The sequence below is a fragment of the Lynx rufus genome, unplaced genomic scaffold (assembly GCF_022079265.1).
Source record: "Lynx rufus isolate CCGP_SWC_20201006 ecotype Redwood Valley unplaced genomic scaffold, mLynRuf1.p SCAF_27, whole genome shotgun sequence".
In the NCBI taxonomy this organism is placed as follows: domain Eukaryota; kingdom Metazoa; phylum Chordata; class Mammalia; order Carnivora; family Felidae; genus Lynx; species Lynx rufus.
In genome coordinates this window covers 13125886-13151054 of record NW_025814842.1, presented here as the reverse complement: position 1 = coordinate 13151054, position 25169 = coordinate 13125886, and the positions used below count along the sequence as shown (strand labels likewise).

At 38.3% G+C, this 25169-nt stretch overlaps 1 protein-coding gene across 2 annotated transcripts in view; it reads right to left on the bottom strand.

Moving 5' to 3' along the window:
- AUTS2 (activator of transcription and developmental regulator AUTS2) overlaps window positions 1–25169 on the bottom strand; it is a 1118970-nt gene that overhangs the window by 585839 nt on the left and 507962 nt on the right. For both annotated transcript variants that reach the window (XM_047089556.1, XM_047089557.1), the window contains exon 4: window positions 17773–17808. In XM_047089556.1, the coding sequence (XP_046945512.1) occupies window positions 17773–17808 (36 nt within the window). The remainder of the gene's footprint in view (window positions 1–17772; window positions 17809–25169) is intronic.

Sequence of the window (25169 nt, the reverse complement as noted above, 5' to 3'; positions counted from 1 at the left end):
TTATTGAAAAAAAATCTGCATATAGGTGAGCTCCACAGTTCAAACCTGTGTGATGCAAGGGTCCCCTGGATACAGGTACTGCAGGTGGTGGACAGAGTTTCTTGGGATTGGCTTTCCAGCTCAAGACAGTAAATACCAGAGACTTCTAAAAGTTCAATATGAAATGTTTATAAAACCTTACAAGGAAAGTGAACTTGAAAAGGCTTATGTAGTAAACTACATTCTTGCTATATCCATGTAAAAAATCAGGCCAGATCTAATGAAACAGACCCTCCTTTGAGACTATTTTTGATCAAATAGGGGAAATTTTTGCTGCAAGGGAACACAAGCATTGTCTATAGGTACTCTTCAGCACTATGTATTTCTGATTCCATGGAAGCCAATTTCCAACTCTGTGAAGTTGTAGGTATGTGATAGCAATGCAAAATAATTATTGTACATAATCAAGCAAATTCTGTCTTGTCAAGTAGAGGCTCGAGTGACTTCCTCAAAGTCAGCTGAGCTTCCATTTACACAATTCATTTCAGTATTTCTCGTCTACAATTGCGTCTGTTCTTTTGAGTCTTTGAATTGGTTATAGTATCTGCCAAGTTCCATCTTTATTAAATAAAATCTTTAAAACATGTACATCTTATCTTGTAATGTATAAGAGTCATGGTTTTACCTTTGCTTTAAAAATGTCTTTAAACAAACTCATCAACTCTACAAAACTTTAATATCCTAGAATTTTTTTTTTGTATCTACCAACACTCCTGGGACATTTCCTTATATTGAGGGTGTTGCATTAGTACCTCTCCTTTGCTTTAATTCTTTGAAAGTTTTCCACTCACAAACCAAATATCAGTCACCAAATGATAACTTAAATTCCAAAGTTTTAATGATTTGCAAATGTGGATTATGTCCAAAAATGAAAAGAAAGAGGTGCTTTTAACAGTCGCCCACCTGCACATATGTACACGTGTAACATAATGTTATATTTTTAAATACATTTTTTAAAATAAATATTTAAATAAAATTGTGCCACTGCTCCAAAATTGCACACTGTCCTGATATAGGCTCTGAAACAGTGGGTGATCTTTATGACACATAGGTTTTCGGCAAAATATTAAAAGTGAGCTGCATACATAGAGAATACAGAGCACTCAGTTTTCATGATTTGAAAGTGAAACCCTAGGAAGCAGAAGGCTTTATGTGTGACAGCTTAAATGCTTGTAATCAAACTAATTGGCAGCACGATGACCTGAAATGAGTTTGAAGTCACTATAATATATGTTTAGCAATCAACGAAGTGTTCCTTTATTATTCAGGCTCACATTTTGCAATTTTATGTTATAGGACCAAATGGAAGTGGGGGGTGGAAAGCAGAAAATGAAAAAGGAAAAATGCATAAACGATTCCGTTGCTTCAAAAGAGTAAATGAAGCAAAAATGAGCCTATTGCTGAATGATGAAAAACAATAAAATTAGTTTGATGAATGGAATCAGGAATAAAACCATTAAAAGGGTTATCTGTTGCTTAAAGAAATCTTATATACATAGGAATCGGCAGGTTTAAAAGTAGAGATTCCATTTTCAAAAAAGTAACTTAGTATAAATAAAACTCATTCAGCAATTTTCTCAAATAAAGGAATAACTGAACCCACTAAAAAACTTCTAGCAAGAACCAATGAAGTCTTCTTCCTGCTCTCCCCAATAACACAGTATCCTACCAAAAGTAATAAAAGTCTTTGCACAAGTATGACAAACTATGTGGCAGGAAAAGGATCAAATACAATAAAGGGTCAGATTTAGATAAATTATCTGAATGAGTCTTGGACAAGCTATACCCGAGCAAGAAAAGAGAAGCAAGATTAAAACTCGCTAACACAAATATGCCTGTAATTAAATCAGGTAGTAATTATAACTGGGACTGCTTTCAAAGTACATTCTATACACGTACAACTAAGGTCTACAGACATGTGTTGGGCTGACTCCTCCAATCTCTTGAGCAGCGTGTTACAAATCAGTGCTTCTGGGTTGGCAAGGGGTGGGGGCCCTGAAAGGGACAGTTTTGAACAGTAAAAACCTTCCAGAAAACATAACCTCTTAAAATAACACATGGGTCAAAGAAGAAATCCAAAGAGAAAATTTTTTGAACTAAATATTTTGAGCTAAGTAAAAATAAAAGTATTTTGAACTAAATAACAGTAAAAGTATATATCCAAATATGTGGAAAATCTATAGCACTGAAAGTATGTATCAGAAAAGAAGATAGATCTAAAGCAAATAATCTATGCTCTCACCTTAGGAAACTAGATAAATTAGAGTAAATTAAATTCTAAGTAAGCAGAAGAAAAGAGATCATCAAAATTAGAATACAAATCAATGAAACTGAAAACAAAATCAATGGAGAAAGTCAATAAAACCAAAAGCTGGTTCTTTGACAAGATCAATTAAAAGTCAATAAGCCTCTACCCTGGCTAAGATAAAAAAGAGAAGACAGAAGTTACTAATATCAGAAATTGAAAGAGAGGATAGCAATACATACCCCACAGGCATTAAAAGGATAATAAAGGAATGTTATGAAGAATTCTATGCCACAAATGACAACCTAGATGAAATGAACCAATTCCATGAGAGATACACTATGGCAAAAATGACATAAGAAGAGATAGATAATCTGAATAGACCTGATTAAAGAAATGGAATCAACAATTAATTTTCCATAACAAAGAACACCAGACCCAGATGGGTTTATTGGTGAATTCTACTAAATATTTAAGGAAGAAATTACAGCAAGTATCTACAATCTCTTCCAGAATAAAGAAGAAGACAGAATACTTCATGACTCATTCCACGAGGCCTGCATTACCTTAATATCAAACCTGGACAAGGACATTAGAAGAAAAGAAAACTATAGACCATTATCTGTCAGGACCATATACGTAAAAATCCTCAATAAAGTATTAGCAAATCAAATCTAACAATGTATTTAAAAAATGATACACCATTACCAAGTAGTATTTCTGCCAGAAAAGCAAGGATGGTTCAACATTTGAATATCAATGAATGTAATCTATCATATCAGAAGGGGTAAAGAAGAAAAATCATGTGATTATATTAACAGATGCAGAAAAAAAGCTGTTGTCAAAATCCAATACCAATTCATGATAAAAGTTCTCAGCAAACCAGGAATAAAAAGGATCTTCCTCACCTTGAAAAGAATATCAACAAAATATCTATAGTTAATATCATAATTAATAATAAAATTCTCAAAGGTTTCTGGTGTTAGCTTAATAGCAAGGCAAGGATGTTTCCCCTCAGAATTCCTTTTCAACATCATACTGGAAGTCCTAGCTAATGCTATAAGATAAGAAAAGGAAATAACAGGTATACACATGAGAAGGAAAAAATACATCTGTTTTTGTTTTCAGATGATATGATCACCAGTGTAAAAAATCCAAAAGACATTCCTAGAACTAATAAGTGATTAGAGCAAGGTTGCAAGATACAAGGTTAATATTACAAAAATCAATTGCTTTCCTATATACCAGCAATGAACAAGTTGGTATTTGTAATTAAGATATTATCACTTACATAAGCACCCCCCAAATGAAATATTTAGTTATGAATCTAACAAGATGTATAACTTATACATAACTTATAACCTGTACAAAATTTATGTGTGGAAATTACAAAGTTCTCATAAAGGGGACCAAAGAAGAATTAAATTTATGGAGAGATATTCCATGTACACGAATAAGATGACTCAATATTGTCCAGATGTCATTTCTTCCCAGCTTGATCTACAGATTCAATTGACTTCCAATCAAAATCCCAGCGAGATATTTTATGCATCTCGACAAACTGATTCTAAAGTTTATAGAGAGAGACAAAAGACCTCTGGGTCTTAGAATAGCTAAGTCAATGTTAGAAGAGCAAAGCTGAAGAACTGACATAACTCAACTTCTAGACTTATTAAGAATAAATGTCAACTAATGCACTTATTATTTATCTACAGCAACTGAGACACCAAGGTATTAGTGACAAAAGAGACAAACAGACCACTGCAACAGAATAGCTCAGAAATAGATGTAAATGTAGTCAACTGATCTTTGACAAAGGAGCAAAGGAAATACAATGGAGCAAAGACAAGTCTTTTTGCCAAATGGTGGTGGGACAACTGGACATTCACACACAAAAAAGAAAAACACAAAGAGTCTAAACCCAGACCTGACACCCCACACAAAAATTGACTCAAAAATATCAAAGACAAAAATACAAAATATAAAACTATAACATTCCTGAAAGATAACAGAGGAGAAAACCTATCTAAGCTTGGGCACAGCAACAACTTTTTAGATACAACACCTAAGGCACAACACATGAACTAAGTAATTGATAAGCTTAACTTCATTAAAAGGAAAAATTTCTGTTCTGTGAAAGATAATGTCAGGAGAATGAGAAGACAAACCACAGGCTGGGAGAAAATATTTGGAGAAGACATAACTGACAATAGCCTGTTATGCAAACTATGTAACAAAACTCAGAAAACTCAATAAAAAGAACATGACAAGCCTCATTAACAGATAGGCAAGAGGCCTGAACAGGACACCTCACCAAAGAAGATATACACATGGCAAGGAAGTGCACCAAAAGATGTGCAACATTATGTCATTAGAAAATTGCATGTTACAACAGCCAGATACTACTACACATCTATTACAGTGTAAAATTCCAAAACACTGACAATGCCGAAGCTGGCAAGGACAAAAGAGCCGAAGGAAATGTCATTCACTGCTAATGGGAATGCAAAGTGGTACAGCCACTTTGGAAGACAGTTTGGCAGTTTCTCCAAAACTAAGATACTGTTAACCATAAGATCTGGAAATTGTGCTCCTTGGTATTTATGCAAATGAGTTGAAAGCTTATGTCTACACCAAAACCTAGGACAGATGTTATCGCACCTTTATTTATAATAGTTAAACTTTGAAAGCAACCAAGATGCCCTTTAGCAGGTGAACAGATATATGAACTGTGAACATCCAAACAATGTATGATTATTAAGCACTGAGGGAAAAAAAGAGATATCAGGCCATAAAAAGACCTGGAGGAACCTGAAATTCATGTCACTAAGTGAAGGAAACCAATCTGAAAAATCTACAGACTGTATCATTTCCAACTATATGGCATTCTGAAAAAGGCAAACGATGGAGACAGTAGAAATGTGGAGATACTGGTTGCCAGGGGTTAATGGGAAGAGAGGAATGTAAGTAGGTGGAACAAGGAGGATTTTTAGGGCAATGAGACTACTTGGTATGATAGTATCATGGTGGATACATGTCATTTGTCAAAACCTAAAAAGTGTGCAACACGAAGCGTGAACCTTAACGTAAACCATGGGCTTTGGGTGATAATGATGTACCAGCGTAGGTTCATCAATTATAACAAATGCACCCCACGGTGCGGGACGTCATTGGCGGATATATGTGAGCCACAGGTAACAGCAACACTCTGTACTTTCAGTTCAGTTTTTCTGTAAATCTTTGTGCTAAAAAGTGAGGTTTATTAAACCACCACCACCACCACAACAAAAACAAAAACCAAAAAATAAAACTGAAGCCTTCCCAGGAAAGAGTTTTCAGAAAGTTGTGGCCTAGTCTAGTCCACTCCCTTGCATGGGAGAGTGGGGTTTTATTTAAATTGGCCTATACATATTATGAGGTGTGAATATTAAACAAAACACTTACATAACCTTTTTTTCGGATGGGAAAGACCAAAGTTTTATGCTTTGGTGAAACGAGAAGGATCCATGTGCTTTAATGTCTAGTTAGGGAGGTAAAACAAAGACAGAGATAGAACTTACCCTTTGGCCTATGTTCCTGAAAGGTTAAGAAAAAGAAAAACAAAAGCCAATGCTATTTCCCTATTGCTCAATGTGAAATAAGTATTCGGCTTATTGGCAGGACAGTTTTCTGTTATGAAGTTCAATTCTCAACTTGAATTCTTCCCCTAGTTGTAGGACTTTGGAAAAGATACCATTTCCAACGCTCATTTGTTTTCATTCACAAAATGACTTAGACAAACGGTCCCGGAACGTGCATGGTCTCTTGATCAGTTGGACAGCATCGCTACCAACATATCCACAGATGGGCTGACACTGAAAGACCCCTTTGAAGAGCACCTTGATCTGACCCTCATTTGGAAGATGAAAAAGAAAATAATGTAATTTCATGACCCAACCACTTTAGAATTTGCAATAATTTCAAAAATAAACTTATTATCTCTTCTGCATTCAAAATTTAAATATGTGTCACAATTCAAGAACTCGACATTTAGGATGCAACGGTATTAGAACACAGACCTATTATAAATAATAGCAAGTTTTTCGTTTATCTCCTTTTTCTATTACTCATGCATATCTGTTATGACATGAATACTGTATCAAATTGCACCTCTTTTATAGTGTGTCCTTTTATCTATTTTAGATAATACTGCTTGTTCACATATCTTAGAATAATTTGAAGAGGCTTGGCTATGAATACCCACATCACAACAGAATCTATGATAAGTATATTTTAATAGTCAATTACTTTGTAATTATGCAGCAGAACAAAGGTGTGCATTCGATAGTGTCCAGTTAATTTTTTTTTAACTGGGTAAGATGACTACAAAGGAAAAAAGAGACAGTACACTAAGCATGTCCACAGACTGTCTCAAAGCCCTTCCCAAATGTATGTATGGATAAACGAAACAAAGGAAGAATGTCTGGTTTTATTTTTGAGGCTCAGAAAAAAAAAATCAGCAAAGGAAATAAATACCCAGAGTCTGTAATAAGCCAGATAGCGCATATCAAATCCCATGAAGAAGAGACATCGCAAAAAGAGCAATGAGGAAAACCTAGCAGCGCTGATACTTTGTTGTCAACAACCTGGATGAAGATGGAAAAATCACACTTCCGGCAATGGGCGGGGTTCACCAGCACAGTGCCAAGAAGAAGCAATGATGTATCAGATGGCAGACACAGGTTAGCACACTACGTTCACCAAGATGAGCTTCAACGATATACGCATGTATGTGTCTGTGCGTAATCGTTCCACGTATGGAAAAGACACACCTGTTAGTTAACTGTAATCAAAAGAACAGGGAGGTGTAGGGGGCAAGAAAAGTGGCATGATCTTCAGCTACGCCAACTAAAGGGGCAGTTTCTAGGATGACAGAGGTCATCGTTCTAACAATACTTAGTTTTGCGAGTTAAGTTTCAGACTGGCAGTCAGACAAGGTGACATGTGACATCCCTTCTGACTCAGAGGTTCTTTTTTTTTTTTAATTTTTTTTAACATTTACTTATTTTTGAGACAGAGAGAGAGAGAGCATGAATAGGGGAGGGTCAGAGAAAGAGGGAGACACAGAATCTGAAACAGGCTCCAGGCTCTGAGCTGTCAGCACAGAGCCTGACGCGGGGCTCGAACCCATGGGCCGTGAGATCATGACCTGAGCCGAAGTCGGGCGCTTAACTGACTGAGCCACCCAGGCGCCCCATGACTCAGAGGTTCTATAACTCTAAGTCTATTAAGGTAAAGCCAAAATAACAGATCTATTTTAATGACCGAACTGAAAGCTGGCGATTTACAAACAGATGAAAATAACTTGTGACTATATTATGCGTCTTTCCAAACGCAGCTTAAGACTTCCATTTGGTTATGATGCCCACCTGCTTAATGTCTGACTAGAAAAACATATTAGCTTCTGTAGTTTCCTTTGCTTCCTAGAATGTTCTAGTATTAATGCTCCTTTTGTTCAGAGAAATCAGGTTTTTGTATCGTATCGCTAGTTGTGTTACCAAGTTATTTTTCAAATGTATTTCAAATAAATTACGAAGGAACCAAATTTCTTGTCTCCTTTGGGTTGAGAATTGAGATGCCAACTTCCCACGACTTTCTCTGCACAGGACACAGCCCTGCCTTCCCTTGGCAAAGTCAGGCCTATTTCTCACCAAGGTAGGAAAAAGTAGGTTACAGTTAGGATCCTCTTGCAAAAGGTAAAATGTGAATGTTCTCTCTAGGGACTGAAATGGAAACAGAATTCTTGGGAGTAAAAAAGAGAATGATGGTACACTGTAGGCTTAGGTGAGTTCTTGGTGGGTCTCTGTAATGCTACCTGCATGACTCAGTCTCTCCTCAATTTGCTTCTGTGGCAGGCTAGCTGTACACATAGTCATTTGCTGGTCTGGGCAAGATTTTATGAGATGTGATGAATGTATGAAATATTAGGAGTATACTAGGAACCACAGCTGTTACGCCTTGCTGCATTTTTAATGGCTCCTTAAAATCAGAGGCCACTACACACAGCAGCACATTTAGACAGGAAACACTGCAATTATCTGGCTTCACCACTCCATTGCAAATCTGCTAGTACATTACAGTTTATAAGCCCTAATAGACAGTCATCACCTTTGGCAATGCTTCTACTTGAGAATAGCCACAATCTGGATTTATTACAAGACAGTTGTCAATGGAGACTCATAGTTTTTTTCTTTTTTCTTTTCTTTTCCTTTTTCTTTTCCATTCTGTTTTTTTTTTTTTCCATCCTGCAAACCAGGCATCAAAGATTTCAGAGCAGAAATTAAGTGTAGTATAAGGCAGGCCCCTTTAAACATGACTGTTAGTGAAGCTAATTACTACAGGAAAATTGGAGATCATTCATTAGCCTAGCAAGCAAATTAAGGTTTGTTAACAGTGATTTATAATGCCAAGCCTTGGGTAACTGTGCTGGTCCTTTCACATATATGTGTATAGGACCTGACAGTTTATTAACTGTGCCATATCTAAACAGCTTGTCACCAGGGTGCTTTTGCTAAAATGACATTGTATTTTAAATGGATAAACATTTTTACACAAGCAAAATGCATTTTAAATGTTTGGCTTCTGAAGTCAAGCATCAGGAGATAGGTGAAGTGTCTCAAGCTATCTAAGCTTCCAATAACTCTTGTTTACTGCTGGAGCTGACTATAGGAAAATGTGACACTGGGAGTTAAAATAGCACTTTTCCTCTTTAACAAGCCCCAGTTGTGTTTTTTAACCTCTTTTCAAATGATACTCCTGGTGTTTCACAAAGCTGTAAGTTTCTTACGCAATGGATAGGGAGGCATCTAATTTACAATTTCAGGAAAAATATTTTTTTAAAGGAGTTAAGCAAAGGAATGAGTCCTTTGACCTGAGATTCTGATTGATAGCCCATAAAACTCCAGGGCAGTTAAATCTATCAAAAATAAAGGTTGTGTGGGTAGTCAGAGTAAACCTTGGTATTTCATACTGCCCGTGGCTCATTTTATATATAGCTCATACCAACTAATTCCACATTTCTATAAACTGGAAATCTTCAACAAGAATAGGACAACATCTTTGAAGCCAGCATTAGAAAAAGGAAAAAAAAGGAAAAGGAGAAGGAGAAGGAGAAGGGAAAAGGAGAAGGAGAAGGAGAAGGAGAAGGAGAAGGAGAAGGAGAAGGAGAAGGAGAAGGAGAAGGAAAAGGAAAAGGAAAAGGAAAAGGAAAAGGAAAAGGAAAAGGAAAAGGAAGAGAAGGGGAAGGAAATGGGAAGGGAAGAAAGAGGAAATAAAGTGACTTTCTGAATTCCATGACAGTGGCCTGTCCATTCCCTCTGGGATTGTGGATACACACTGCTAAACAGTCTTTGCTGAATCACCTCTGTGGCTGACAAGATACACTAGCCATGCAAGAGAACGAGAGTAAAGCCTCAATATTTCTATGGGCTACACCCTGAGTAACACAAATATAAAACATTATTCATTATTAATTTCCAAGAAAGGCAGACTTGGTCACTCAATTGCAATGTGGACTTCTTTCACTGCTGACACTGAAAAGCAGTGTTCATTAGGTACTAAGGGGCCCATGGCCTTGCCTTCTATGGTTCAAAGGAGAGCAAAGAGAGGCAGCAAAACCGATCACAAGCACTGGCCCCACATGGCAAACATTTAGGTGTAAGGTAGCCAGAATCATGCATCTTGGCATATCAGAACCAAAGGCCCTTTAATAAGCAATTAACTAGTCCTGTGACTTGTAAAACCTTCTTTTTTTCCAAAATGATTTATATTTTTCAAATCTGAGGGGTCAGGAGAGGGCTGGAGGGGACAGGAAGACCAGGCCCAGGGCTATTTCCCCACATCCATCAGGAGCACCTGCACTTTATTCTTATCTCCTCAATCAGACTTTGCAACAGCCAACAACAAGACTCCTGTGGACAGCAGATGTTTAAAAATACCTGGCCTATCTCCTCATGGAAATGCTCAGAAGACAACAGTGTGGAGGGATGAGTTGTAACTAGAAATACCATCTGATCCTTTCTCATCCGACTACCCTGTTCACCAAATTTCTCAATTCCTTTGTACTGCATGAAAAAGTTGAAACTAAAACTGTGGAGCTAGAAGACAATTTCCTCAGGGTGAGCTGGAAGAGGCCTCTCACTGTGCAGATCCTGCAAAGGATGAAATGTCTACAAACCAGAATTGAACCTGTAACGTTCACATCGTTGGGGTATGCTGCTCACGGCTCACTGATCCTGTGCCCAAAATGAAGAGTAATCATACCCCAAAAACAGAAAAAAAGGAAAGGAAAGGAAAGGAAAGGAAAGGAAAGGAAAGGAAAGGAAAGGAAAGGAAAGGAAAGGAAAGGAAAGGAAAGGAAAGGAAAAGGAAGGAATGAAGAGAAAGAAAGAAAGAAAGAAAGAAAAAGAAAGAAAGAAAGAAAGAAATGGAAAATACAATGATATTTTTAGTCTAAGGCTCCTGAAAGTAGGGTTTACTGGTCACTGTGCAGAGGAGCCTGTCCAAACAGAGATACTCAGTCCAGATATAAACCGACCATTCAGGGTAACTAAGATTTATTCTGTGGTTTCTAGTCTTATCAAAACACCTACTTCAGTGTAGATTTGGATTTTGTTACTTCGTAACAGAAAATTATAGTTCAGGATAGTATTTATTTATTTTTAATTTATTTTTAATGTTTTTATTTTTGAGACAGAGACAGACAGATCGCAAGCAGGGGAGGAGCAGAGAGAGAGGGAAACACAGAATTAGAAGCAGGCTCCAGGCTCTGAGCTGTCAGCACAGAGCCCGAAGCGGGGCTCGAACTCACAGACTGTGAGATCATGACTTGAGCTGAAGTCGGACACTCAACCAACTGAGCCACCCAGGCATCCCCAGGATAGTATTTTTTAATGTTTATTTATTTTTGAGAGAGAGCGAGAGAGAGCGAGAGAGAGAGAAAGAACGAATGAACACGATCGGGTGAGGGGCAGAAAGACAAAGAATCCCAAGCAGGCTCCACACTATATGCATGGAGCTTGACGTAGGGCTCAAAACCATGAACCGTGAGATCATGACCCGAGCCCAAATTGAGTCGGATGCTTAACCAAATGGGCCTCCCAGGTGCTCCTCAGGCTGGTATTTTAAAGGTTATAGTTCAAAATCATGGTAACTTTTTACCACTGGGAAGAGCAATTGATTTCATTTACCCAGATGTTTCTGCATAGTAAATAGATCATTTCAAAATCACCCAACTCCTTCCCTGGCTTTGTTCCATATTCCCTATAATTAGCCTGATGCAGGGCTTGATCTCACAAAGCTGGGATCATGACCTGAGCCGAAATCAAGAGTCGGATGCTTGACTGATTGAGCCACCCAGGTGCCCCCTAAGATATTTTCTGGTAAGCCTAAGGCTGAGAGTTAAGGACATACTGAAATTCTCACATGTTTTAACACAGATTTCAATTTGCATGGCAATGTTTTGTTCTTCCCATTACTTTGGCCACCTCCCTAAGCTACCATTGAAGATATATACACACCAAAACTTCTAACTCCCTACTCTAACTTCCAAACTCACCAGCTTCCTAAAATCCAATTTCTCCTTCTTGGGATTCCTATTCCAAATAAAAGTAGCATCACAGTCATCAATTCTGGGCTTCACATCTTTCTTATTTTTAACAGATCAGTAGCATCAAGTCCATATCTACCTATAAATCATTCCCTATAATTAACCAACCCAAGTCCAGCCTTTTTCCAGAAACATGATACAGTCAAAGCAATTCCACACAATGTGGAATTCCATTCTCTGTGCTCTTACCTTTGTTGCCTCAAACTTTGTTCCACCTTTTTCTTTATCTGTTGAGAATCTCAATATCCATTAAGTTCTGCACAACTTAATCCTCCATAATTCATAATTGACCCTTATAAATACTTACATCTTATTTACCTTAAGAATGAAGAAAAGATGTTTAATATACGTTTGACAATTAAAATGCACTGTACTCTCCATCTGGTGTGCTGTTTTCTAACTCAATCTTTATCAATGAATCCAAATGACCCAAAACTACTGGAGATCTCTGATGGAACTGAGATTTTTAAGAAATTTCCATTATAATGGAAACTTGTCAGTAAATAAATAATGGCCAAGAATTCATTTACCCAGAGTTAATTATTAATAAATATAAATATTAGAGTCTTATTTGGGAGGCATGTTAAAATACTCAGCATCATTTATCTTTAAGCATTTGACAGGTTATGATTAAATACTCGAATACAAAATTCTCTCCCAGCAATACCAGCAAGTACTGGCAGGTGGGGAGGAAGATGACTCTGCATGGGGTTGCAATCAAGACCAGGTGGATATAGGTGCATTTGTAAACTTAAAACCCAGAGAAACATTATAAAGGGGAGGAATGTCAGGTTCTCTGTAGAGCCTAAATGCACTTACTTTAAAAAAATTTTGTATAACTTTATTCATTTTTGAGAGACAAGAGAGACACAGCGTGAGCAGGGGTGGGGCAGAGGGACAGGGAGACACAGAATCGGAAGCAGGCTCCAGGCTTTGAGCTGTCAGCACAGAGCCCGACATGGGCTCAAACCCATGGACTGCGAGATCATGACCTGAGCTGAAGTCAGACACTCAACTGATTGAACCACCCAGGCGCCCCTAAATCCACTTCTTTAAATGCGAAGTATCAAAAATATTAAAAGCATCACAGAGGAAGGAAAGGAACTGGGTGGTTTAGGGAAGACTAAATTCCTTGAGAGGGCCCACTGATTTTTCACATCTGTAACCTATCACCTAGAACAGTGCCTGATGGAGAAGGTGCTTAGTACTTAGTGAAAGACAAAAAGTCGGAAGTGTCTGTTAAAAGAAAAGCCCAGTCTTGAGAAACAAACAAACAAAACAAAAAAACACCCACATTATTCGAAGAAAAACAGGAGATATTTCAGGGTCTGCAGTCAAAAACTTAGAAGATGGCAAAGAATTTAATCCTTTTATGACCTTATAGCTCTGATGGAAAGCCACAGGTGAATATTTTGCACCCATTGCCTGTTACCAACACTACAAACACAATTTCTTAAGTAGTAAGACCGCACAGGAATGCACACATCCCATGTTAAGACATGTACCACCACACAATTCCCCTTTATCACATAAAGTGGTAGTTTTAATCATTACGTAGTAGTGTGTTGGTTTCCTTGATAATCTTAAAGTATGTATATTGATAGATGTGAGGCAACTGAGGATGATTAAAGTTACTATTTGGGAACAATTATGAAAATATCTCTGGATGACTGGAGTTTACAAAAGCGGGATCCAAGCTATTTGAGACTATGGGCCTAAGACACTTAGATTCACACCTGGAAGAAGGCTGAAAGTTGTCCAGAGAAGCAGGCAGGGCACATGACCAGAACAAAGGAAAGCTTCCTTTACACCAGGGGTCAGGTTCAGCCTGACAAGTCAGTCAACTCCTACACCAACAGTAGCTACCAACTACTGGCAGATGGAGTCCAGGGCTTGTAAAGAACGAGTCCAGAACCTTCCTGTGATGACACATCAGACCACTGGCAACCAGGAGATGTTTTTACTGGTCTTGTCACTCTACTGACTTCGCTTACTTCACTCAGGTACACTAGGGTATCTACTTTCCTTTTTGGTGTCAGAGAGCAGCAAATACATGACACAACCTCGTAACACCTGAACGTATTGCACAGATCTTTCCTACCCTCCAGCCCAAATTCAAGAGCTGTTTGCAGTCTTTAAATGACTCAGGTCTGAGGAAGAAAATAAACAAATGGCTTTAAGAGACAAATTAAACAACCATAATACATGGACAGCCTAGAATGGTTCATTCCAACATCATGGTGATCATAGAGGATCATAGACAATGAACTCCATATTTGTTTTTTGTTCACACGTGTAGTAAAGTGGTATACGGCTGACCAAACACACAGTTACAGGCTCCTCAGAAAGGGACAAGAATATAGCAAGAATCAAGTATTCCTGACCTACAGCTACAAATTCCAAAATTTCCTTCTTGCATCACTAATTTCTTGTGGTAATCCTCTACCAACCACAACATCACACAGCCACTTAATGACAGCAAGTTTTGTCCATCACACACTATAATGGGAATAGCTGGCTATTAATGAGAGCTGTTCTGTGTGCATGAAACACCTTGTCTCATTTAGAATTCACAACTCTATTAGGTGGGTGCAGACCCTCAAACATCAAATAACCTGCCCAAGGTCACACAAGTAGTCTTCAGATCATTCTGTCTCTAAGTTCTTAATTATCCACTATGCACAATAACACTTCAAATACAAGTATAAGAAGAGAATATAGCCCAAAACATTTAAATTAAAATGAAAACGTGTTCACTGCATTAAGGTTTAAAAAAAAAAGAAAGAAAGAAAGAAAAACCCTACACACTCCAACAAGTTTTAGTACTCTTGCCAAAAATAAAAAAAATCAAAAAAAAAAGCAAATAGATTCCAACCAGTCTATACTTCCATTTATATTTAGAACATGAGCTGGGCTTGAGTATGCAATGAATATATATGCGTGTCTCTCTGTGTGTATAACACCCACATTATTCAAAAGCTCCCAAAAATGTGAAAAGTTTGTTCCAATCCTTCTTTATTTTGTCTACTTTAAGAATCCTTTGCAATATGCTTATGTAAATACTGATTTTAGCTGCTGTTCTCATTTCTCAAATCTTCAGCTTATAAATGAATTGGAAAAGTAACAGACCTAAGCAGACATCTTTGGAACACAAAACCAAAGAGATATAAACAAATATGACTAAAAAGAAAACAAAGGGTTCTTCTTTAAATGTTTTAACTTATCACTACTGATAAATGAAAAGAACTGAAGGAAGGCAGAATATACTGGCTATGGACACGGGGTGTGGGCTGGCACACGCATATGCCTGTGTGTGTGTGCGTGTACTCCAGTGGGGATTCATTTGATTAGCACACACAATGATCAGCATTTTACCTTAGTTCACTAAAAGCTCTATGAGAGCATAAAATCTAAATGAAAGAAAATCCTGAAGTTAGACTAATGCTGGGGCATGGGAGAGTATTTAAAAAAAGAGTTCCAGGTTGTTAAACCCAATAGGTGAGTGCCTTCAGTTTTCTTATACCAGAGTTCACATTATGGTTCAATAGCATTAATAGCTCTGTGACTCTGCAGGTGATTTGCCTCCGTCCACACTTGAAAGAGATGCTGAAAAGAATTAAGGATAGAGTCGACATCTCACTTACCTGATGCTGAGCCTTCATTACAGACATAAGTAAAGGCTAATATGAAATCACAGATCATAAAGCACAGTGCAAAGAACATGTTAATGCAAAACTACTATAAGTTGTGCATATACTATTTCCACCTAGAAGCATAAAACTCACCAATGCTGATGTTGGCACCTGAAATCAAGTATTATATTTGCTATCGTTGGAATGAAAGTTGAAACAGAAGACACTTTTTGATGAGAACTTGGCAGTAGTATCAATGGATTTTGCACTTTGATAACACAATAATCCCTTTATTGGAAACACATTCTAAGTAGAGCATTTTTGTCATAGTTGAGAGCTGAACATGCATCTGGGACGTATCTTTTCCATGTAAGCTAATAATACTACAGATTTTTTTATGTAAGCAAAGCAATACTAAGAGCAATTTCACCAAAAGACAAACTTTTATACTCATCCAACAGAGCGTGAATGTAAAAATCATTTTAGATTCATAACTGCAGACTCTTCTCATAAGTGTGTATTATTAAGGAATAAAAAATAAACACTCCTAAAATGAGAAAAATAAGTGACAAAAAGTGTAATAAACTTCTTGATGTTTCTAGAGATGACTTTCTTCTTTCAGGGTGATCATACTGACAACAGAAAAAAATACCAGGAACGTTCAGTCTCAAAGTGATCAAGGGCTAAGTTAGTGGTTTTGGCCTTGCTCTACTGAAGAAAGCCAAGAGGGATAATTTAGCTTTTGGACAGAGAAGAGACACTGGCAGTCTCCAGATTTTACTTCCAGCATCTCAACCCACATCCAGCCTGGTGTGAAGGCATGGCAGATGGGCTACTTCTGTTATTTCGACTGCTTCAGCATCCTGCTTGTTTCTGGAAGCATGAATATTCAGTCACAATACGGAGCAAGCAAAAGCGTGCTGACTGTATTAAACAGGTACCAAAAAATCTTTATCCTTCTCCTTTTTCTCATTATCATAGATTAAGATAAAAAAATCAACATTTAGAAAATGCTACTTCTGCCAAGCTTGGAAAAGACTTATCATTCAATGAAATGATGCCGGTTTTCATATATTTAATGTTATCAAGAGAAATGTGTGGGCAGAAGAAAACCAGCATAATTAGCATTTTAGGGGAAAGGAATTTAAAGGCAACTAAACTGAATCAGTAATTATTTTCCACTTTGTTTTATTTTCATTATTTCATTATTTTCTCAGAAAATGCTGAGCAGGCAGAGTAACAATGCTCATCATTCAGAAATGATTCCTTTAAATACCACCAAAAAAAAAAAAAAAAGACCCTCCACACTGGCATGTTTTCCTGTTGTGTAAATAATGCCTATTTGTAACTCTTGTTTACTTATATCTTGAAAAAGATTATTGAATCCAAAAAGGGTAATTTTGCTATAAATAAAAGAAATGAAGTGACAATTTCTCTATGAGAGAATTATCTATGAGATAATCCCTGAGGTAGGACACCATCCCACCCCTCCCAAAGGACAAAGAAATGTCTAGAAATAACATAATACTCCTATATTTGCTAAAATGAGGAGTTCCATGATTGCTGAAAGGAAATCTAAAGGCCACGTACTCAGACTGTAAGGGAAAACATCCATTAAACCACCGCCTCTCACCAAAATAATTTTTTAAAGAAGGCAATTCCCTACATATGTGGGAAAGTTCTTTAAGAGATCTTACAAGTGGGGGCACCTGGCTGGCCGAGTTGGGGGAACGTCCAACTCTTGATCTCAGGGTTGTAGACTGGAGCCCCATGTAGGGTGTGGAGACTACTTAAACATAAAAATCTTTTAAAGAAAAAAAAGAGAGAGATCTTAAAAGTGAGTAAAAACCTCAGTGCATAATCTGAATTCCATCCTCCACATGACATGGCACTTGTCACTAAAAAAAAAAAACCCATTTATGTAGGAAAGGTGGCATGAGCCAATCAGGTCTCCTTTACACTGCCAGGTGAGAAGGAAATGTACTGGCTACGAGACCCACATCTCAGACTGACTCATGATCTACAAGGCCCGACAGGTTATGTCTTTTAAAAATAAAATAATCCTACTAAAAGGATGGCTATCAGTCTGCTCTTTAGGACTGAGAGGGGACTTCTTAGGTTTTTTTTTTTTCACATCCTGATGAGCGAACATTATAGAAGTAAATCAATGCCAACGCAAGGCACACATGTGCAAGTTGAGATAAACTTACGAAGTAGCCTGTTCCCAAGCTGGAAGGAGCTGAACTCTGCAATAAAGCATAAAGACAAAGTGGAAAATCAGCAATGGTTTTTAACACGTTCCAATCCACACAGCTCATTATCAGCCCTTTGCGGGTTTTTCATCACTACATCACATCACTAGTGTATGCTGCCCCTTGTCATCTGCTACTGATACAAACACCGTGTTGGCTTAATTTTCCCCTTTACATCTCTCAACAACTCAGAGATGCTAACGTGCTATTTACTGAATTCCAAGCTTCTGCGGTGGACGTAATTGCCAATTTATTTGACAGGCAGCTGGGTAATGAATTAATGATGGCATTTCGCCCTGCACTGAGACTAAACAGACACGCATCAGCCTGCCTCCCTGACTTGCTGACATTCAATGCCCTGGTCTCAAGCTACTCAGTTTTGTGGCCGCAAAGGGGCAGGCAAGAGGAAAAAGCCCAGACTGACTTGAAAATAAAAGCCCAGTGGGTTTGGATGACTTTTCCAGTGTATGACCTACTTGCCAGTTTATTCCCTAAAGGCATCAGTTAGTACACACAGAGCGCTTTTCAAAAATGAGACATTTTGTAAACATAATTAGTAGAATAAAATGCAAAGAATGTGTGGGTAAAGGGAAGCCATGAAAAGCAACATCTTTCTGAAGGTTTTAGTCACAAGAATTATCAATTTAGGCTTCCATAGTTCTGACACACAGAAGACTAAAACAAATAATATTAATTCTGAAAGGCTTGCAGGGCACCATTTCTTTGGGCAAAGAGGCCAAAAAGAGAACTTGGGTTTTGTTTTAGACTTGTCTGTGATTCATGCTTGTTTGTACTTCTGGGTTTTTTTTTTTGCTTAAAACCTCCCATTACAAATTCTTTAATTTTTAGTATCCTTTTTGTGAACAAGAAAGGCCCTAAGTATAAATAAGCTTGAGACAAAAGGAATGCAATGCTAAGACAGTCTCCTGGTCTTGGCTAAGTGTCCTTGCGCTGGCAGGGCCTTCTCCCTGACTAGCTTGGATCAGGGGCTACCCCCTTCCTGGGGCGGGCTGACTTCCGCCTACAAGCAGTACTCACTCAGTTCATCCCTAGCTATTATTCCACCTACATGTTCTGTCCCTGCTCTGCAAACTACAGGTAGCAGGGACCATCTGGTTAACTCATCACTGCTTCCCCAGTGCTTAAAACACAGGATGCACTTAGTAAGTATTCGTTGAATTAATGTATAAATAAATAAGGGGATTGTATGGGGGGGGGGAAGAAGGCTTAGGTGAATTTAACACCTCTGAAAATACAGTAGATGGGAATCTTCCTGATTTTAAACTGTTTCTGAGAAGGAAATACAGTGCTGGTAAGTATGAACAGCATCCACAACAAAAAAGAACAGTACGCTCCAGGGCATTCCTAAATGCACTTCCCAAAGCAAAACTTTCTTCACCTTGATGTTTCAGACAGACTCAGGGGGAATAAAGGACAATAGATGTGTGATCTTGCACACCAGACTTGGTTTAAAAAAATCTTGCCGCATTCCTGATCCCATAAATGGTACATAGGGAGATCCACTGTAGCCATGGAGACAGCTTCTCCTAGCAGTGATTAGCCATGTGACCGCATCACCTGTGTACAGCACCCACAGCCTTCCATGGAGCAGAGGAAGGCAAAAGCCAACTTAGGTCTCCACCACCCTAGAGTCATGCCCCTGGGAGGTAAATTCATTTTAGGATGAATTACTCAGAAAGAGCATGGGATTTGTTTATTTCAGGTTTTTTTCCCCTTCCTGCAAATGAATTTTATCCCAGAAGCAGAAGTACCCCTCCAAACCCACCTCCCACCCCCACATACATATCATCTTATTGTATACCAAAGAAAATTACATCCTTCAGGTCTCGGAAAGCTCTGTTATACTCATTTTGCATATATATTGTACATTACTCAGGGAGCTGGGTGGAGAAGAGGGCTTTGTTGTGCATATTTGTTCTGGCTATTGTTTATGCAGGTCTGACTGAATGAGGGAACAGTGGGTATCATTTCAATTTCTGATGTCAACATCAAATTACTTATTTAATTTCATGCCTGGCGAAGCATTGTATAGCTACACGCAGAATCATTTCACTTCATTTGTTATGCTGTGTTTTCGTGGCGATTGGCTTGCCTTCCAACTGACAGCTTTAATTACGACATGAATTTGATTGCACTGCCGAGGAATTAACATAATGCAACAAAGCATTTAAGCACCCTGCCTTATACCACCCCCCCCACACACAAATACAGACAGACACATGAAAGAACATAGACACTGTATCCTCCCGTGCATTAAAAGCCCATTAGAGTTTCAGTATTTGCTAGAAAGCATACAGAACCTTATGGTCAGAGGATACTCACATTTGTCAACCCACTGTACTCTCCTCTTTTTCTATACAGAAAAAAGTTGGGGGCATTAAGCGGTGTTTTCGGGACCTGGCAAAAAATTCTGTAAAAAAATCCTTCTAATCTTTACCTTTGCCAAACACCCATGGCATTGACATTTCTTCCCTGCCTACTCCCTTCTCCACTACATTTTTCTCGGCCAATCGCCAGCCCCCTTCAATCACTGGAGATTTTGAAAGAAATAACATCTCTGAAAGAGGTATCTTCTTGTCCATTACTACAACTTCAAGAATCTTGCTATGGCCTTGTATTCAGTGGGACACTATTCCTGGTCAACAATGAGACCTTCAGCGTCAGATAAAGATAACAGAAGTTCTGAGACCAGCCACAGGCAGGAGTCAGGGTTTCACTGCCAGCTCATGACACACATCACATCCCTTAGGCCTTGCTATCCAGAAGGTCCACAAGAGTCTCGATCATATGCCTAATCCAAGTTTGTATCTCAATACAGATGCAAGTATTTGAGAGCATTAACCTTTTTCCCAAGTCAGAAATTCCATGAACACCTGGAACCATGGGCAAAAACAGACTATGCTAAAGAAATGAAATAGATGTCTAGAAACAGCCTTCCTATGATTGAAATGCATTATGTTGGCTATTAATTTACAGATGTGCATTTAGGGACTGGCACCGATTTCTCATATAGAAAAGAGACAGACACCAAGGTAAAAGGCCTAGGAAAGCAAAGACGTTGTGATGCCCTGACCACTGAACACTTGATAGAATCAAGCTGATTTCAACTTTCTGTGTTGCCCCAATCCATATCTAATGAGAAGGGGTCTTTCTTTTTTGTTTTGTTGGAGGGGGAAGGCAAACTCTCTCCAAACTATATAGCAAAAATTGTCATAGAATCGAGAAAAGGCAAGGAGTGAAAATGAGGCTTGAAAAACTAATGAGATGTTTTAAAAAAGAATGCAACAAACAAAACGTCCTTGGATTCAAAAGCATTCGAAATAATACCATACACCCATGTTTAGGCAAATACATCTGTTGAATAATGAAAAAGGCTTCATTCTTATTTGTTTCAAATGGCAGAGATGCCAATTCATTCATATTTTCAAGACACAAGGCAGAAATGTTAGGTGTAGAGAGACTGACAAACAGAGTAAGAGAAAGTGTTTAGCAATGAGAGGACAAGGATGTGAGGAAATGCCAGCCCACTGGCTATCTGATATGTGATTTCCGGGCTCATTATCAGCCATCTCCTATTTCACATGGTCTTTTCATTTGGCTGTTTTTTTTTTTTTTTCCAGGTTTGACCACACTGCTCCCGCAATCTGCAAATTACCCGCCTCGATCTCATTATGTTGCAAAGGAGAGCTTTCTTACAAACACACTCTGCCTCCATCTCCAAGCTACATGGGCTGCAGGAATAGTAATGGGATGCACAGTTGAAAGACATTTTCCAGGAGGTAGAACATTGCTGCTGACATTCAAGTGTGCAAGTGGATATTCATTAAACTCTCATTCTACTCTTCCTCACTGCTCCCCACCTGACTTTCTTTCCATCTCTGTCACTAAGCTATCATGGAAGGTACTCATTAAACTCATGAAGTTAACATTTCTGTTTTAACGGCTTACCTACAACAAGGGATTTCAAAATTGATTATCCATCCAAAAAAGATGTGCTCCATTTATTAGACATCTACACAGAAAGGCCATGGCTACTATTACAGCTCTCTGCGTATGGGATGGATGTGTACTCCACCTCTCAATGAGGATGTGTGCTCTGACCCTGGGGCTAATTTAAATAGAATATTTTAAAATTCTTCCACATCACCAATTGTGTCTGACATCCTTGCCTACCCACCTCCCTGTTATGCTTTTCTCTCTTGGGAGTAAAACCCGGAGGATCATGGCTAAGTACATTTCTTGTGAAGGCCACAAAACAAGCTCATTCATGGATTTTCTGTAGCATTTTAAAAAACAATGACAATTATAAAAACTTGAAATCTTAATCCTAGGAAATGTGTCTCGGGGATAAGATTACTAATAGATGATGAAGACACAATATAAATTTGAATGGGAAATTCAAGGAAAAACAGGCCAAAAATTAAAAATGAGAAATACTACATGATCCAAGAATTCCATTACCGTATTTACCCAAAGAAAATGAAAACACTAATTTGAAAAGAGATATATATAGATCCCTTTGTTTACTGCAGCATTATTCACAAAAGCCAAGATACAGAAGCACCCCAAGCCCATCCACAGATGAATAAAGAAGTGGTCTGTCTGTCTGTCGATCTATATATCTATCTATAAAAGGAGTATTCTATCTATATAAAAGGAGTATTATTCAGCCATAAAAAAGAATGAGATCTTGCCATTTGGGACAACATGAATACACCTAAAAATATTATGCTAAGTGAAATAAGTCAGACAGGGAAAGACAAATACCATATTATTTCACTGATGTGGAATCTAAAAAAAACAAAGCAAGTGAATAAACAAACAAGAAAACAGACTCTTAAATACAGAGAACTGGTAGTTGTCAGAGGAAAGGTGGATGGGGGTAAAATAAATAAAGGGGATCATGAGGTACAAACTTCCAGTTACAAAAAAACTAAGTCATGGAGGTGAAAAGCACAGCACAGGGAACACAGTCGATAAGACTGTAATGATGCACTATTGTAGTGCACTATTGTAGATGCACTATTGTAGGAATGCATGATGCACAGAATCATCATATCAACCAGAAACTAACATAACAAACACTACACTAATTGTATGTCAAAAAAAATTCTACAGATAACAAAAGAAGTAAACAAAAATAATAAAACTAGCTTTTCAACTAAGAAATTTTGTAATTTCATACCACAAAAGTTAAAAAAAACTAGTGGAAATTTCAGGGAACATGTGATATTTAGGGAAAGCATTTGTTTCTGTTTTCTTTTTTTGTTTGTCATCATTATTGTTATTGATTGCTTTTGGTTTTTAATAAATAATAGATGTGATTTAAAAAAAATAGGGGGCAACAACTTGAAAAAAGCATTAGTTATGGAAATGGACCCTTCTAACTTCAATTTTCAACCCTCTGTTCCAACCCCCTTCACGTAGTCACTGGCTCTCATCTATACTCCTTGTCTTCTGGCTTCTTTACCTCTCTGCATTCTTGGTCTTATCTTTATCTGTTGTTTCATATAAAGGGCAAATAAACATTTTAAAGTAAAAATTAGAAAAACATACCTTTTAACATCTTCCAGTGCAAAAAAAAAAGGACTATCCTCAAAGTCACAGAGACTTTTTCTGACTGCACCCCAGCTGGGATAATGGTTTTTCCCCTGCTTTCAGACTTCAACTGAAACATGGACTCTTCCTGGGTCTCAAGCCTTCCAGCCTTTGGACTAAAATTACACCATCAGTTCTCCTGGTGATTAGGCCTTGGACTCGGACTGGAACTAACCAGTGACTCTTCTGGGTTTCCAGCCCGCTGACTACAGACCTTCAGACTTATCAGCCTCCGTAGTTGTATATGATTATACACACTATTGGTTCTATTCCTCTTGAGAACCGTGACAATAAAACAACCTTACGTGGTACAGGTGCTGCCAAAGTTTTCACTAGAATGGCCTTATTTGGACAATTGGTCTTTGTAGACGTAATTAAGTTGGGGTCATACTAGATTAAGGTGGTCCTAAATCCAGTAACTGCTGTATTAACAAAGAGAAGAAAGGACACACAAAGCTACAAATTGAGCAGAAGGCTGTGTGAAGACAGAGGCAGGAACTGTACTGATACAATTATAAGTCAAGGAATGCCAGAGGCCACCAGAAGCTAGACGAGGAATGGAAGGGTCCTTCCTAGAGCTTTCAGAGGGATCATGGCCCTGCTGACACCCTTAATGTTGGAATTTTAGTCTCAAAAACTATGAGATGATAAATCTCCATTATTTTAAGCTACCAGCTTGTGGTCTTCAATTACAGTAGCCCAGGAGACTCATGCCATGCCTAGCCTCCTTACCATACACTAGAAGAGATCATGTGATCAACCCCTGCGTTCAGTCACTATATTCCAGCCGCACTGGCCTTATTTCTTCCCCTGAAACACGTCATGCTTGCTCCTGACTCAGGCCCTTGAGCCTGTGGTTCCTGATGCCCAGGATGCTCTTCCCACAGATCTTCACAGGGCTACCTCTTTCAGGCTCTGGTTTAAACATCATCCGATGTTGAGAAAGGCCTCATCCGATCACCTGGTTAAAACAGCAACACATGCCCTTCAGCCCCTCATCACTGTCTTGTTTACCTGGCAAAACATATTCTGTCAGAAACAGTTATGCTCACAGCTCACATGTCTGTTGTCTGCCTCCCCAACAGAATGCAAGGCTCATGAGGACAGAGACTTCATCCTGTCCACTAGTCAACTTCAAGTGCACAGAACTAAACGCAACCCAGTTAAAGTACCGGATGAAAATTTCTGGGCAGTCAAAATGCTGACACATCCAGGCAAACACATGAATATATGGCTCTGGAATAGAAAAGGGCAGAAATAAACTGTAAGGGAAAAGGAAAATCTAACACAGATCTTAAAAAGAGAGAGAAGAGAAGAAACAGAACATCAAGAACACTTTACAGGCCTGGATTAGATCAGATTTTCTTCTTAACTAAGGGAAACTCATGGATGGTGTGGCCCCTGTCTGTTTCTTCCTTAATAAGAGTGAGCCAACCTAGGACAGAGTAAAACCTCAGTAAAAGTTTGGGGGGAAAGTGGGAAGAAAGGAGGCTGGGACACACGCTTGCACAAGTGAATGAATGACTGCGTGGTGGGACCCACAAACATGGGGAGTTTTTGGGTATCTCAAAAAGATGTAGAAAAAGTGCCCCAATTATGATGTTAAATGGACTAAATGGCCTCAGAACAATCAGATTAGACAACTGTTTAGCACAGTACTTACTACAATTCAATCTCTTTTCATGATTTTCTGAAACGTTTCAATTCCTTCAAGTATTGAGCCCTTCAAAAGTACT